General features: G+C 44.1%; 1 protein-coding gene across 1 annotated transcript in view; it reads right to left on the bottom strand.

Moving 5' to 3' along the window:
- Positions 1-3,338: 3,338 nt before the first annotated feature.
- The window catches only part of mlxipl (MLX interacting protein like), a 15,591-nt gene continuing 1,967 nt past the window's right edge, over positions 3,339-16,962 (bottom strand). The window contains exons 2-17 of the mRNA XM_030100994.1: positions 15,839-15,945; positions 15,624-15,706; positions 15,440-15,529; positions 15,192-15,233; positions 11,863-12,037; positions 11,095-11,175; positions 9,364-9,515; positions 8,665-9,262; positions 8,511-8,584; positions 7,825-8,074; positions 6,477-6,592; positions 6,179-6,301; positions 5,804-5,931; positions 5,006-5,129; positions 3,724-3,853; positions 3,339-3,643 (exon numbers count right to left, since the gene is read on the bottom strand). Coding sequence (XP_029956854.1) covers positions 3,495-3,643; positions 3,724-3,853; positions 5,006-5,129; positions 5,804-5,931; positions 6,179-6,301; positions 6,477-6,592; positions 7,825-8,074; positions 8,511-8,584; positions 8,665-9,262; positions 9,364-9,515; positions 11,095-11,175; positions 11,863-12,037; positions 15,192-15,233; positions 15,440-15,529; positions 15,624-15,706; positions 15,839-15,945 — 2,422 coding nt within the window. The 3' untranslated portion in view covers positions 3,339-3,494. The remainder of the gene's footprint in view (positions 3,644-3,723; positions 3,854-5,005; positions 5,130-5,803; positions 5,932-6,178; positions 6,302-6,476; positions 6,593-7,824; positions 8,075-8,510; positions 8,585-8,664; positions 9,263-9,363; positions 9,516-11,094; positions 11,176-11,862; positions 12,038-15,191; positions 15,234-15,439; positions 15,530-15,623; positions 15,707-15,838; positions 15,946-16,962) is intronic.

Raw genomic sequence — 16,962 nt, 5'->3', positions numbered from 1 at the left:
GTTCCACAACCACAAGTACTCAGATGATACAGCGATTGTGGCGTGTGTGAGGAAGGGACAGGAGGTAGACCACAGGGACCTTGCGGGAGCCTTCAGCAGCTGGTGTGAGAGGAACGGCTTCATCCTGAACACAAAGCAGACAAAGGAGATGGTTACTGACTTCTGTAGGACATCGTGGACATCGAAGTGGTGCAGTCCTACGGGTACTTGCAGGTGCATCTGGAGAGTAAGCTTGACTGGTCAGTGAACACTGATGCCATCCACAAGAAGGGCCAGAGCAGGCTCTTCCTCTTGAGGAGGCTCAATTCCTTCGATGTCTGTGATGTGCAGTTGAACAAGTTTTACTAGTGAGTTGCAGCAGGAACCATCTTTTTTGCTGCTGTCTGCTAGGGGGTCAGAGAGGGACACCAGAAGGCTGAATGAGCTGATCTGGAAGGCCGGCTCTGTGATGGGGAGGTGCTTAAACTCACTGGGGGATGTGGTGGAGAGGAGGATGCGAACCGAGCTGACCGACAACCTGGGCAACACCAAACACCCCCTCCATCACACCCTGATGCTGCAACGCAGCAGCCACAGCGGGAGGCTCACAGTGCTGCACTCGAGGACCGAGCACCACAGGAGGCCCTTTGGCCCCACGGCCATTAGGCTTTTTAACAGCACAGTGGTGGATACGGGTCGCTGACCAGGCTCTGGTGCCAGACCAGGCTATTGTCCCTTCACCCTTGGCTTTTTTTTGTTGTTGTTTTTTTTTTTTGGCATTTTAGCTCAATTTTATCCATAACTCATTTATTTATTTACTTATTTATTTATTCATTTTATGTATTGTGTGTGTACTTCATAGTGTGTGCTATGTGACAACCTATTTCCCCTGAGGGGATGAATAAAGTAGTTCTCTATCTATTTATCTATGAAACAAACCCAGTTAATTATGGTCCGCTTTCTTCTTCTTTTTCTTTTTTCTACAGACCTCCTTCAGCTTCTTGGAAGAGTCGTTTAAGACCTTGGAGCAGTTTATTCTTTGCAGAAAAGCTGCCCAGTTTAGCTGACTCATCGACTGTCGTTCTTTTTCTCTGACCCGTCTCCTCGTGACTGATCTTTCTATGGAGTGTCATGGTCTTTGGAGATGCTGAGCCAAGCTGAATTGAACTGTAAGTGTGATCTGTGAATGAGGACGGCAGCAGGATAAGAAAAACAACCACGGAGAAACTGAAAAGTAACACAAAGATGTAGAAAAGGGTCATAAACATAAAACACCACAAATATAGAGACATGAAGATGACTAAAGGGTACCAAAGGCTCCGATAATGTGAGAGCAAATGTCACTAAGTGCAAACAAAAACACAAATCAGATATAGAACAAGGTGAAAAACATACTAAAATAACTAGGAGTACTGGTTAAGACATGGCAAAAAGTACTGAGAGTGGCATCATAAAATGATGCAGTGCCTTGCCTTAGCAACCATTGCTAAGCAGCTGTTGATAAGCTGAAGACGATTACCCTCATTTGATCTCAAGTTAAAAAAAGTTCAAATATTTTAAAAACATTCAAAGATATCCAAAATCTAGAACATTGCAGGAATTTCCTAGAAAAGATCCACGTTTGGATTCCTGAACGGACGAAAATGGGAAATGATTGTGGGAGAAGCCAAGCAAAAAATGTGTCTAGTCATAAGTCAGAATAACGAGAAGCAAACCCAAAACATGTCTAGTTAGAACAATAATAACAATTAACGGGATCACTATAGAACCAAATCAAGACAAAAACCTAAAGCAGAAACAGAACCTGATCAGATAACCCAGGAAGAGTTACTCGTCTTCAATGTACACAAAATAAATAAAAATGCATCCTAATACATTTTATATTGCAATGTTTTCTGCCACAAGCAGTGCTGTAACATCACAGTGAACCAGTTCCTGACAGAAACTGATCTGGATTATGTTTTTATCAGCTCATTTTGAAGCTTTTCATGTACATACATGAATCTGAAAACACTGTAGGGCTGCTGTCTCTCTCCACAGCGCTCACTGAACTTTAGTATTAGCTGTAATCTCAACCTTTTAACATTTTCTGAAAGTAAAAAAAGCATTTTAGAGTTACAATAATGCAACATATTCACTAAGTGACACAAAAGAACTAAAAAGAGACAAATCAAGATTGCACAAAGACAAAAAAACTCAATGAGACATAAAAATGAACAAAAGTTATAAACAACTGCAAAGAGACAAGGATGCAAAGACAAAGGGACAAAAACTAACAAAGAGACATACAGACAGCATAAACTAGTGACTTAAACTTCAGTGAAGTGACATAAATTGTTCAGAAAACAGAGAAAAAAGGCACAAACTATTCAGTAAAACGCAGAAAAATATCAATCTGGAAGAATGCATTAAAATTAATGTGCAGCAGATTAAGTACACTTAGAATAAATCTGTTCATTAGAGGACTGCTTCATGAAATATTGATTTCCCATTTTGTAAATATAATTACTATAATTCTAATGAAAAATAAGACAAATCCACATTTCTAAATGAAGACAAGCCAAAGTGCACTGTTAAATTTTTACTTTAACCATGATTCTTTTCAAATCATTTCTTTCCAGTCATGTCAACAGTCTCTCCACACACACACACACACACACACACACACACACACACACACACACACACACACACACACACACACACACACACACACACACACACGTTGTGTACTGACTTCTCAAAACATTGACATTAATCACAGTTGTTGAGCAGCAGCATTTTACTTACGGATCATAAATTCCCCCCTCATCAAAACAGTCCGTCAGAAAATATTGTCCCCTGGAAACAAAGCCTGTTCCTCCGACTACTGCGGTTTAAAATGTTCGCTGTGCTTTTTGCGCTCTGGCTTTGTTGCGGGTTTTGAGGTTGCGTTGCTGCGTTGACCCTTCTGGATCTGACTCCAGAACAGAAAAGTGAAGCTAAAATTCACAATAACAGGTTGGAATGATGTGTTCCTGGTCGGATGAGTTTTGATTCTTGCTCCCAAATCAACTCGCTCCTCCATCAGCAGACATTATAGTGTGAACATCCAACAACTGAGCAAGACTGGAACTGCACAGCCTGCCTGAGTTCTGCTGATGTACCACTGGGGGCTTCTTGCACCATGTCACAAAATTTAAATCGTCTCTCCCAAACATGATGAATTCACTGGAGTCGAACCAGCATCACGTGGTCCACGGTCACCTGACCTCCAGCAGAGCACCTTCTGCAAGTGCAGCTGAGAGACCCTCACACAGGGTTCACACACATTTTCACTCCACACAGACGTTTCATGAACCAGAAATCACTCTTTCGAGAAACTTTTCAGTTTTATTGGAAAACAATTAAACATTATTAACAGTCTGTAGGATGAAAATAGTCCTTTTTTTAAACATTTCCACAGGTTTGGGGTTTCCTGCATCTTCTTATGAGTTCCAGTAAACCCTCCCCTCAGTCTGTGTTGAAAGCAGGCGTTACTGACGAGTGGTGGGCTGTAAGGAGTGGTCCGGGCCGGTGGCGGGGTCGCCCTGGGTGACAGCCAGTGTGGCCTGCTCGGGCAGAGAGCCGGGGTCTGTCAGGATGGCTGTGGTGGTACTCAGGAGGCGGAGTGAACTCAGGACCACTGTAGAGGAACAGCGGAATTTAGGGAGCAATAAGAAATAAAAAAACATGGATGAGCAGGGTCGGTGCGGCTGGACTCACTGGGTCTGAGCGCAGGAAGAGAGCAGTGCTGGTCCAGCCAGGACAGAGTGGACCGACACAGGTCTTCTACGCTGGCAGTGGACACCATCCCATTATAGGACTCAAACAGCGGCTCGATGATGATACTGAACTGACAGTGAGTTGAGGAAACAATCGGACACACAGGTGAGGATGGTAAATTACAAAACTCATTGTTGACTGTGTTATAATTGTAGGAATAATTGGTTCTGATTGACTCGGTCAGCCTCTTTTATACTTCTGCTCTGTATTTTTAAAGCAACATTAACACAATGTGGAGGAACTGTTAAATTTGATGAGGATCAATACATATTAAGTGCATCCATCCATCTTCTATATTGATCTTGTTCATCACGGGGGTGCAGGAGTCAATCCCAGCTAACTATGGGCAAGGGCTGGACTCTAGTACAAATATCCAAAATTCCAAATCAGGTTTTCATTCTTTCTGTGATTATTTCAGTCTACAAAATACTTCAGACCATTTATTATTTTTTAAAACCGTCGGTTCACGTGGTGTGGTGATAAATTGCGTCTGGCCCCCAGAGGGTTTGGAGTAATTTGATTCTCCTGCCAGTTGTGCATTCTCCGCTCAATTCATTATCTGCGGAAAGGGAAGAAAATTAGCTGTCAAATGTCCAGTAAATAATCCTGGAGACGCTGATGTTTTTCATTGGTAATCTCAGCTGGAGCATAAGTGCACAATCTCTCAGAGCACGCTTGAATATTCATGGAGGAGCGATGCCCTCAAGGTGGCTTAGAGCGGCATCCATATATGATAAACAAACTCACGTTAGCTGTAATAGGTGCAACGGTACTGAAGGAGAGAGTTTCAGATTAAATGTTTATCAAGATCATTTATGCAACACAAGCAGAGACACTGAATTTAAAGCAATTAATCTCACACGCACGCACACACACACACACACACACACACACACACACACACACACACACACACACACACACACACACACACACACAAAGTATCCTTCTCTACATGCACCAGCCTGGCATAATGCTTGGTGTAATTAGTTCATTTGGATTCAAAGAAAGAGGCTTTAGAAACAGAACATGATTTGAAATTCTTCCAAAGAGTGAAGATGCCAGACGACACTGCAGCCAGTGACTGCAGCGCCACACGCCTTCATTCACCCTTCAGTGGATTTTACTCCTTCCTTTTTTCACAAGTGTTTTTTTTTTTTTCTAAGCTGTGACGGGTTGATGTTTAATGAGCAGTCGGTAAGATTGCCATTCTGAAGGATACGATCCAGAACTTCCAGTTCTGCAGAGTCTGTGCTCGGACGTACTCTCTGAACTTCTGCCTCATGAGGTCGAAGCGCTGCCGTGTGATGGGGACGCCGGTGGCTGGAAGCTGCTGCTGGCACGCGCTGGAGAACACACACACTGAGTCAACAAAGCAGCGACGACAGGGAAAAAAGAGGACGGGTTCACCCCTGTCGGCCACAACATTAGGACCACCGGCCCGACAAGGTGCCGTTCACACTTTAACAGCTAAAACAACAGATCTCTGGAGGCGGGCTGTTGTATCTTTCACCAAGCAGGTAGCAGCAGATAATTTAAGTTCTGGAAGTTGGAAGGTGCTGTCTCCATGGTATCATGTGTGTGAGATTCTGGCTCTCTCTTTTCTTTCAGGCTCCTTGACTTCTCCTCCTCGGGTCTGACTGCTGCTCCCTGCGGTCTTTCACTTGTACCAGACTTTGTGATTGTCTTCACCTGGAAGTCTTGGGATATGTTGGGATTTTCTAGTGTGTCAAGCATTGGTTGTGTACCTGAGATTTCTACTTTTCCTGTGCTCCAGGTTTTCTCTGATGTTGGATTTTTTTTGCCAAAACGGCATGGCTTTTTGGCTGCTTGCTCTATCTTTTTCATTGTTGCTGAAATTCGCAACGCAAATAAAATGGCCTTGCTTTGCTTTGTATTGTCAATGGATATAATGTTAATAGCCTGATCAGTGTAAATGAGCATTCTAATGTCAGACAGCTCTATTTCAATGTCATATTTAGTGTGATAGAATGGAAATGCAGTCGCTAAAAGCACTGACTTGATGGCGGAGTTGAGGAGCTGGATCTCGTCCCGGAGCCTCTGAGCCTCCTCGTGCAGCTGAGCTCTCTCCTGCTGCATCTTACTGATGTACACGGCCGTCTTCTGCAGCGTGGTGGCTTTGCTGATCTGCGCCAGCAGACAGAGGGATTACTGCATTTCACTCAGAAGAGCTCAAACTTTCAACGCCGCTGTGGCTGAACCTCTAAACACCACACTTGTCCCCGGCTGTGTTTTTAACACATCATGCTTTTTTCTTTTTTTTTTTTTTGTAAAGCTTAAACTCTGAAGCAACCCAAGCGCTCTTTGATGCTCCCCGCCTCCCCCCTTTCAACGCATCTACCAGAAAATTCAGCCGCACAGCTCTTCACAGTACCTTTATGCTCGGCTGAGAGCTGAGTGTTGTCACAAGGTTATGTAAAGTGTCAAATCCCAGTTTGATGTTGAAACGCCGCTTCTGCTCAGCCGAGATGTGAGTTATCCTCCTGGTCTCCGTTTGCTGCAAGACAGCACAGCTCTGACAGATGCACATCACACTTCAAACCCACAGAGCAAAAAAAAGATTTCTCCTAGATATTTTTCTTCTTCTTTTGACCTCGTTATGTTAAATGAACAAAACCTCCGGTTTGAAGACAGAAGTGAATGGAAATGAGATGAGCGAGAGTCAGTCCTACCTTACTGGAGTCGAGCTTTCCGTGCCCTGAGAAACCTGAGAGTGGAGACTCGGGGTTGGAGGCTTTATCTAAAGGGTTTGGTGGTGACGTTTGGCCTGGATGTAGTGGAAAATTCACTAAAAGAAACAAGGAGAACACATGTTTTAGTAACTGTTCAATAGATAAATGCCACTTGACTACGCAGGACTGTAAAAACCAATAACGTAATGATGGCCACTGGTCCATCCTCCCATTATTTTACTTTGTTTACAAGCAAAACATGGCGCAACCAATAACATAATCACATAGTAATTATATTCTTAATGTAATACAGCCAATAATTTACCAATTAGTAAAACATTAGCCATAATTAAAAGAAAGTGTTGCACAAAAAAAGCTTATATTTAAAAGAAATGCAGTCTTGCTTATGTATTGTTACTCTATTGGTTACAGTTATCACATTATGAAAGGGTTTTAATGTCAATTAAGTAAGCAGATGTTATCTTTACAACACTTTTCACCGATTAAAAAAAGGGTGCTTCATAATGAACCATAATCCTACTTCAATCATATAATAACTTATTGCATATGGAAAAAACATTTAAATACTGTATTATTATATACTGAAATAAACCCACAGAAGGTAAATGTCTTGTTCTCTGCAGCTGGTTCAGTCTCCCAAACTCCACTTCAATTTTTGCAACACTCATCTCAAAATCTCAAGAACACGAAGTGAAAACCAAATATCCCTTCTTGAATGTGCTGCCTGATATTTATGAAGCCCACAAAACTGAGAAAATGTGAAATCTTCATCACACTGAATATAATAAATAGTGAAAACTGCGAGTTAAATATTTAAAACACGCAGCAAGAAAGGCTCATGATATTTGAACCGACATTAATATTTACTGGAGCGTTCAGTTGCAGTTTATGTTCATCTGCTTTCACACCATTTTGTCAGCTTGGGCGCGCCACAGAAGCCCGATGTCCAGGTGAAGAGTGAGATTTAGTTGTCGAAATCATACGGCGAGGCTTAACTTTCCCAACAACTTGAGATATAAAAACTCTCCATCATCTGCTGCACTCCAGTTTATGAAGCTGCATATGCTCTCTCTGCTCACAGTACTCATGTTTCTGCACAGTAAACTTCAGCATTTGAGCTCGCAGCAGTCAGACTGCGCTTCCAGCCACTTCATGTTTGCAATAAATTATGTGAACAGCTGCTCCACCTCCTTGTGTACTCACTTTAGGATATTTAGCAGATGCCTCGCTGAAATTCTGTCAACACAATGCTAAAGTTTCCACAGAAGACAGGCAAGCAGGGATTTCAGTCTCGGGCTCTCATCAGCATGTGATTCGGTGGTCATACCGTTGAGGCTGCTCCGGTCGGCGCCGTACAGATGGACGGGCGACAGCTTCTCAGTCTTGGGGACGAGGAGGGTTGTGGCGTTGTGCGTGGAGCCCTGGGTGAGCAGCACCGACACGGCGGAGCCCCTGGAGGAGCTGCTGTGAGGCCCGCCGTGGCCGTGCGGGGGGGTCAGCACGGGGATCCCTGAAGGCCAGACTGGTCCGTGCTGCAGCTGCGGCATCACTCCGGGGCCGTGATCACCGCTGCTTATCTGCTTCACAACACAGACGAAGCACTCAGAAACTCCGTCTGACCTGCAGAACGGAGTAAACTACAATTTCTGACATTTTTGGATCATTAGATATTGAGTTTGAGCTCAGACCCGGCAGCATTTTTCTGTGGAGTTTGCATGTTCTTGTGCATTCCAGGTTTTCTTAATGAGATTAATCATGCAAAATGCCCGGGTCGGACACTTTGCTTTTTAAGTGTGTGATCACATTAAGATCTGAAGACTTCTAGAAGGCCTTGAAAAAAAAAGGCTGTATTATTTCATTTCACTTCAACTGAGAGATAAAATATTACAGGGAGGAAGTGGTGCAGATTTCAGTTGATGGTCAAGATCAGTGAGATCAATGCTCGAATAAGAAAGTTTGTTACAAAAGGTACTCGGTTGTGGTAATGCTTGTGATTTCAGATGGCACACTCACTGAGGGGCTGGGAGACGTTGACCTCTGACCTTTGACTGTCACCAGAGCAGCATCAAAGCCCAGCGCTGGCTTTCCTGAAAGCAAAGTTCAGAAGTGAGTCAGCGTGGCGTGACGGAGGCTCGCCAGCAGCCGGTTAACGGCAGAGCCGACTCACGCTCGTGGGCGCTGGAGGAGAGCAGCTTAGCCAGGCAGCTGGTGGGCACGGGGGCAGCGATCCGGGGGTCTGGGGGGGCCGAGGAGGGACCCGCCGTCCTGGCTCCGCCTGTCTTCTGCTTGTGCTTCCCTCGGACGGCCGTGCCCGCCACCTGCTCGGGCACCGAGAAGCAGTGCGCCGCCGTGACGGGGGGCAGAGCGGCGTGGACCGGGTCGGACACCACAGGCGGGTAGGTCAGGGAGGGGGCGGGGGTCTGCGAGTACGTGTCCCCCGCCTGGGAGTAGCCGTGAGCGTGGTGCGCGGAGCCGTGCGCGCCCCCGGTGGAGGCGGTGTGAGTGATGACGGTGGAGGTCACGCTGGTCGTCGTGTAGTAGCCGAACTTGTGACACGGCAGCGGGTAGAGGAAAGGTGCGCCGGCGGACGCCGGCTGCTCGCCGCCGCCGGCGAACACCGCAGAAGCGGGAGCATTGTGGTACGACTGTCCGTACGGCATGATGCCGGACGAGTGGAACTGACTGCAGTCCGGGCCCGGCCTGGTCTGGTCCGGCCTCGGGTTGGACGTGGAGGGCTGGGGCAGGCTGTCGGCGGACAGATTCGGCTGGAAAAAAAGGATTTAATCCGTTTTACCCATCAGGCCACAGCACTCCTGCAGCATGATATCTAAAAAAAAAAACAAAAAAAAAAACAGACAAGCGGTACCTGAGCCAGCTGCGTGTTGATCAGGAGCGGAGGAGCTGTTACCACGGGGGAGGGAGCTGCGGCGAACGCGCTGCCAGATGAGCTCTCGAAATAGCCACAGTCAGCAAAATCAGTCTGCTCCGTGGGCTGGCCTCGATAGTTGATGAAGATATCTGAGAAACACACACAGACGCACACCGTCAACAACACTGTCAGGAGGAGACCGGCGGAGGGGAACGGTGAGAAAACGCAATTTTTTTAAAAATGACCTAAAATATTAATTATATATGCCAGATGATTGTACTTCTCAATGAGATATGAGCACATTTTAACATAAATCCATTTGATTTGGACTTTTCAAGCCGATATCACACACACACACACACTGTGTGACAGTGCTCTCTGGTGGAAAAAACATGCCATGGTGACAAATGCTCAATGTGCTGAAGAATCAAGGACTGCTTTATTAGTCTGCTTAATTCTTCTTCAGTCCATAGTCATCCTTCTGGGCAAAGGGACCATACATTTTGAAAATTCAGCTTTAGAAGATGGATGAAACTGACAGAATTATAAAGCCGTATCCAAAGCTTGTGTTTTGACACCCCCGATCTAGAGACTGGATCTGGAGCCAGAAGGAGAGTATTTGTGACACCTGAGTCCAGGACCCAAGGTGGGTCAATTTAAACAGTTACAACAAACTTGTGGTTGTAGTAAGCTTCAAGGACGTGGAGGAAAATCTACACGGTTAAATTGTAACAGAGACTGTAAAAACGAATCCCTCCACCACCCTCTCTGTACTGGAACTATTCGTTCTACACCTGCCAGGTCACAGTATTTTTGGACCATTCCTAGAAACAACAGGTTGTAATACAGCGTTTCTGAAACGTGCACATTAGAGCAGCGGGCAGCAGGTTCCCTGTGAACGCCGACGTCTCGCCACGGGGCTGCTGGAAAAGTAACGCTAAAGAGCTGAGACTCTCACAGTCACAGCGGTTCAGCGTTAGAAACTAAACTCCGACTGGCTTCCTGCCTGAAGCCCCGCGGCTCTCTGGCTGCGTGCACGTTGTTTGCCATTTGTAAGAAAAAAGCCGCCCGAGGCGGTAAAACTTTTCCCGCCTCACACTCTCCAGGATGTATCCATAAGTTTTAACTTGGAACAGGCAGGGAAAATGTGAGGTGTTGCAATAACACTTATTCAGATCTGCTCTCTCTCTTTTCCCTCTACACCAGGAACGACTGCATCACGTATTTTGTCATTACTTGAATTTTTTTTTGGTGGTTAGTCAGCTTTAACTAACCCAAGTAGCGTAATGTTGTTTTATTTGCCAGTGTTTCTGAGAATCTCATCATATAAGATTATCTAAACAATCGTCTTTAGTGAGAAGTCAGTGTTTCTCATCATGCCTTCAGCTGTCAGTGTATTTCTTCCAGTTTAACAGGTGCCAGAGTCTGCAGTGGTGATGAAATACAGCTAAATAACACCTTTTACAGCCTCCGAAGGCCAAAAACACACTGCAAACACAGCACAGAAAAACAAGAAATACTCAACTCTAATCATTTAATCATGAACTCATGGAATTTATAGAGAATATTAATCTAATTTGATTATAAATTGTCATAAATAATATGAATATATTTCTATGAGCTGTGTGATTTTGGGTTAGAGTGGACTTTTTTCCCCTTAAAATCAATCCTTTCTGTATGAAATCTGCCGTCAGGTGTCATTCCAGACTCAGATGAGAGGGTGAATACCTGGTATGTCCATGAAGTCGTCCAGGTTGGGCTGCAGAGGAGTCAGGCCCGGCTGAATGATGTCGGCATTGCTGGTGTACGCTGCAGGGGAAGAAAGCGTAGTGTCAGATGTAGTTAAGAGAGAGAAATGCTTCTTTTACTGTGACTGGCTGCTTCGAGAGGCCATCCAGTCAGGGAATTCCCCTTTTCATTGGGAGGGAGCCGTGAAACAGCACAAGTCCAAGATTTTCAATCAGACACTCAAAGATCCTCTGTTCTTGTACTGAGATAAAAATCATCAAATTATTGTTTTCAAGCATGAATGAAGAAAGCACAAGTGTCCCATCACAGCCACATGCAGCCAAACCAACAAAATGACAGCAAAACACATTTTGATCAGCAATAAATCCGCTTTCCCCCTTGTTTCAGTCCAAAGAAGTTCTAATACATGCTGAGAAAACAATCTTCAAGACACTTGACACATAACATCGCCAAGTCCAGTTGATTTATGAAGAGAACAAAGTGAAATACTGTGTGTTTTCAACACCAGGCAGCAGGCAACATGTCAACATGCAGAGCATGAATGCACAGTGCATGAACAGCAGTCCAGGCTTTTGCTATCAGTATGCTGCAAATGTTGATATCCCAATGATAACAGCACTGTCACAGACTGTGCAGCCACAAGAAATGACCCAGCAGATGATCAATTCCATGAAGCTACAGCTGCAGAGCTTTCAGCCACATCTGCAGACTTTACAACAAAGAATCCAGACGCTCTCCAAGACTCACTGTTGTGCCGGTCGCTGGCCCAGGGACAGGGTTTCTGCGTCATGGTGAACAGGGTGTCGGAGATGTCGGACAGCAGGCAGTCCAGGTCGAACATGTGGGCCTCCACCGGGGCGGCCTCGGGCTCCTGGTAGGTCTGGTTGAAGCGTTTGTCCAACTTGGTCTGACAGATCGGACCCTGCGGAGCAAAGCAAAGCAGGAATCAAGACACACCTGTCAGAGCTCTGCAGGCTGAGAAGTCTTGGATTCACACTTGTTGCACAAGGAAAAAAATTAATTTGTGCACAATTAGAGAGTTCAGTTCATCCAAAAGACACAGAAAGACCAAATAATAAAAGCAAATATTAAAACAACAAGAAAAAAAAGTCCATATCCAGCATTGAGTCGTCCAAAAAAAAAAAAAAAACAAGTTATGCTTCCTGTATTCCTCTTGTCCTGCTGGGAAAACTCACAGAAGCTGAAGCTGCGGCTGCGAGTCTCTCCTGGAGACGCTTCACCCCGATTCACTCCTTCACTCTCACCTTCTAAACTCCAGACCACATTTATAGGGAAGCTCGCATCGAGCCGGAAACTGTTTTGATTACGTCTGAGCCCACGACATCCCCTCTTCGAGTGTAAGTGTGCCCAAGTAGAAATGAGGTAAGATTGCTGTGTGCATTTGCATGCTTGTGTGAGTGTGTGTGTGTGTGTGTGTGTGTGTGTGTGTGTAGTGCATGATGAAAAAGCACTTTTGACACATTGTTGAGAAACACTAGCCCATTACAGGTTATCATTATGTCTTCTTTGTTCATTTCTTTATTTCCATGTCCCACCTTTTCAAAAGGCGCAGCAGCCTTTTGTCCCTGACCTAATTCTGGGAGTCACACACACACGTGCACTCCAACAGGAAAACCTGAGGACCCTGCCGCCTCTAAACTGCTGCCGCTGCTGCTCCGACCAGGAAATAAATACCTGCGTGCATGTGAGCGCCGCTTAATGTCTCACTTCCGACAGGCGCCATTTACATTGTATGTGGGGGTTTCCTGCAACTGTGTCACGTATGGGGTAAAATAAATTATAAATATAAACCCATTGGCTGAGCACTTAAGATGGCAGGAAGTCGAGAAGTGATCAGCATTTATGGGGAAAAAAAACTATCATGACGTGGAAAACAGAGTTTTGTATGCAAGTTCACCTATTTGTCTTGGTCTTCTTTTCATAGACCAGATGATAACATTGATAACAGTTCTGAAATTAAAAAACAAATCTGTAATTCTGAATATGGAATTGGAGCCAGATTGTGAACCGCTTCGATTTTAAGAAAGAGAGCCAGAAGCACGTTTTCGACATTTGGCTGTGTGTATGTGTGTGTGTGTCCTCTGAAGATCACTGAAGAACACTTTAACATACTACATTCATTCTAGTTGTTGCCATCAGACGAAAGTCCCACTGAGGAAAACACAACAGATCTTTGATTCCCAATATAACGATCAACGAAATCAACATCAGGACAACTATAGCTGCTTCCCGGGTAAGACGAGGCGCAAAAGGTTGTACAAATCCACCAACTGTTTCTAACACATCTAATCCAGCCGGCAGCTTCTTCACATTCTCAAATATTTTAACATTTATAGCACTAAGAGGTTAAGTTCTTACACACTAAATAACTGTATAAAAAATGCATTTTGCAGTATGAAATTCATGCAGAGTTAATAGTGCAGAGTGAAACATTTGCACTCTCCAGCTTATACAAGTCTAAAGATAATCGATCTCCATTATCTAAAGCGTATAATCACTCGGTGATCACGCAGTCTTTTACGATTCATCATTCACTGTCGTCACTGCGATCAGGAAAGAATCACCGTTCAGATAACAGATACAGCTTCTTCATCACCTGTATGTGTTTTGAATGTGTGGAATCGGAGTCCGAGCATTTTCAGAAAAATTGTGTTTTTCTCCGTTTCCGCGATGACGCCATTTTTTGAAAACCTCCACCTTGGGAGCTGATCTCAAAAAGTTGCATTTCCATTGGATCCAAGCACTGTTGACGTGTAAACAGACACTGTAAACACAACACAAGTTTGGCGTTTTCACTTGTAAACTGTGTTGTATAAACGGAGCCTAAAATATGTGGTAAATGAAGAACTGAACCAGCAGTACAAGCCACATATATAATCAAATCACCAGCAAAATGGCATGAAATTGAGCAAAATCCCATTTATTTCACTGTTTCTAGTTTATTTTTAGCTTTATCCTCTCTTGAAGATCTCCTCTGTCATTTAGCACTACCGGGTTACAATAAAATCTGCTATTAACCAGAAAAAAAGAACTGAAATACGACTCTTGAATGTTTAAAAGCAGTGTCATCTGCAGTTTTTTTCCACATTTTTTCATATTCTTAAGATTAATGTATCAATCAGGTGCATTAAATGTGAAAGGAGATGCTTTCGAAGCAAACAAATCTAACTCGATGGTGTTTTTATTATTATGTTACATAAGAGTACGCCTATTTAATTTAAGAACTTACCATTGTTAGCTTAGCAGAAAACAAACAGAAGCACCTGTTACGAAATACGGTCCCTGGTTCCATGAAGTTTTGCAGATTTGCTAAAATACGCAGTGAGAGCTGAAGGCTGTGATACAATATACGACAAAAAAACAAAAGCAGGAGGAAATCCAGCTTTACAGCAGGAGGATATAAATGAGATAAGACTCCAGGAACAGGCAGTAAAGAAATAAAAACCTGGTTTATTATGACCTTTGACCTGATCAGCGTCTTTTCTGAGCTAATGCGCGTGATCGTCGCTGTGTTTTGGGCTTCCAGCCGGACTACCCGGGGCACATGTTAAAATCTCATGTGAAATATCATGAATGAGGAGCTCCCCTCTTCCCGCCTCTCTCGGCGTCACTGTTGAAGCCGCTGCCCCTCCGCCGCACAAAGCGCCGTTAGATGTAGGTCAGATTTGATTAAATTAGGTGGCTATTTCACCTGAATAAGGATTTTTTTTTTTTTTTTTTTTTTTTTACAAACTGTGTTTGAGGTGCTGGAAAATCAACGTGCGTCAAGCGGCTGCAAATGTCAGGGCGTGACGCATGGCTCCACTTCCCTTTCCTTCTTTCTCTCCTCTTTTGCTTTCGAGCGAACCGAGGGATTCGAACGCCGCCCGCTAAAAATAGATCCCGAGAGGACTTTGATGATCAGATGCCGCATTCAAATGTAAACAAAGCCAGTAGGTCAAGCGCGGCACACGCAGTGCAGGTGGGTCAGCCGGCCAGCGGTCAACATCGGCGGCTATTAATAAGCTCCGAGGTCCCGGGGTTCGGAAGTTTTGACGAGGAAGCCGCCGACTCACCTCCTGCAGCATCGACAGAATGTCATCCTTCTTCTTCTGGAGCTGCGAAAGAAAAACAACAGGAACTAGAACGATTGATGATTTTTGTGTGAAATACTTGTTCTGACGGTGAAAGCCATTATTGGGAATTTTGTTTTTAATATTCAATTTTATAATGGAGTTTGGAATTAAAAAAGAATTGTGTCCCGATCAGGGGCGTCAAACACAAGGCCCGTGGACCAAAACTGGCCCTCAAGAGGAGCGCTCACCCTTTTCTTATAGTAAATCCTCCACTTGTGATACTCCTTGATCACCACCTCGATCCTCCGCTTCCAGTAGCTGCCCTCTAAAATGATGGCCTGCGGAGTCACACCCAGCTCCATCAGCTGCTGATTCACAACACACACTCACGTGTTTTTAGGTGGAATAGCGGGTGAAAGAACCGTGACTCACTTCAGGCTTTCGGTGAGCGTCGGCCTCGGAGCCCTCCAGCGGCGTGACGAACCCACACACAGGGTTCTTCCTCTTCTCCACATCTGAGCGGACAACAGGCAAAGGAGACGAATCGGCGGATGTACAGACATTTAACGTAGTAAAAGGGGTCAAAGGTCAAATCTGTGAGGAGGACATCGGCAAAAAAAAGAGGAGCTGAAGTGTGGCGGTCTCACACTGAATGAACCAAGCCCTCCAGATGGCGTTATTCAGACGGATCTTATCCCTCCACAGCAGCCGCAGGCCTTTGAAAGACTTCCACTTGGGTGAAACGATCTTCCCACTGCGGGTTCAAAAAGAAAAAAACATATCAATAAGACATTTGGTGCATGGGTAAAGCTTCCGTCACAAACATAAAAAGGCATTTCACTGAATTTCATCACTTGCATTGTGACTTTATTATTCATTCGAGTCGACCTTCCTTTCATTTAATATTAAAAGGGACTGTAGATATAGAGGAGTTTTGTGAAGGAAATGAAAGCAGGGAGTTTTCCTCTCTGTCCAGGTCATGAAGAAATACATGTTTTGTTTTGTTTTTTGGTGGAACATGCAAAAAAGCAATACAGGATTTGACTTTGGTGAGCACAACATCTATGTGTCGAGCCAGATATGAGACACTTTCAACGTAACTGATCTCAACCTAAGGAAGACAATACAAACATATACAAGAAAATGTGATTTAAAACTAATAGAGCTCTGTTAAAAGCTGTCAAACTGACAAAAGTACCTTCATTTTTCACAAGTTATTGAAAAAAAAAGAGTCAAAATAGGTTTAATTTCTCACTGGACATCTTCAAAAAGCTTTCACAATTCTGATTGATCCTCTTAGAAGTAGTGTTGCAAAAAATAATTCATTTTCATCAGAAAAATTATGCTTTCTGTGATATTTTCAAGAAAAAGATAGAAGTCGTCACTTATGGTAACTGGCACTATAAGAATTCAGTGAATTAACCAATTTATTTGAAGATAAATTAAAAAATCTAAAAGTTTGAACCACTGCGGTCATAATTAGTATGGAATTCCATTGTTTTATGCTTCAGGTTTTAAAATGATCAATAAAGAAGAAATATTCCACTAAAAATTGTATAAAAAAAATTACTTTTTAGAAAAAGCAGAAAAAAAGAGCAGCCTGACTGCTTCTCCTCTACTGGAAATCTGTCCTGATTTTGACTAATAGTTTCCAATCATCTTATTCCAGGCGACGCTGTGGGGCTGTTTGCCCGTCGTCTTCTGCCTGCTGAGTGCTGAGAAGTGGACTCCTAATGCGACGTGCTCGGGGAGTTGCTAGGAAGCCGGGGGA

The sequence above is a fragment of the Salarias fasciatus genome, chromosome 10, assembly GCF_902148845.1.
Source record: "Salarias fasciatus chromosome 10, fSalaFa1.1, whole genome shotgun sequence".
In the NCBI taxonomy this organism is placed as follows: Eukaryota; Metazoa; Chordata; class Actinopteri; order Blenniiformes; family Blenniidae; genus Salarias; species Salarias fasciatus.
This window is presented reverse-complemented; position numbering and strand designations above follow the sequence as displayed.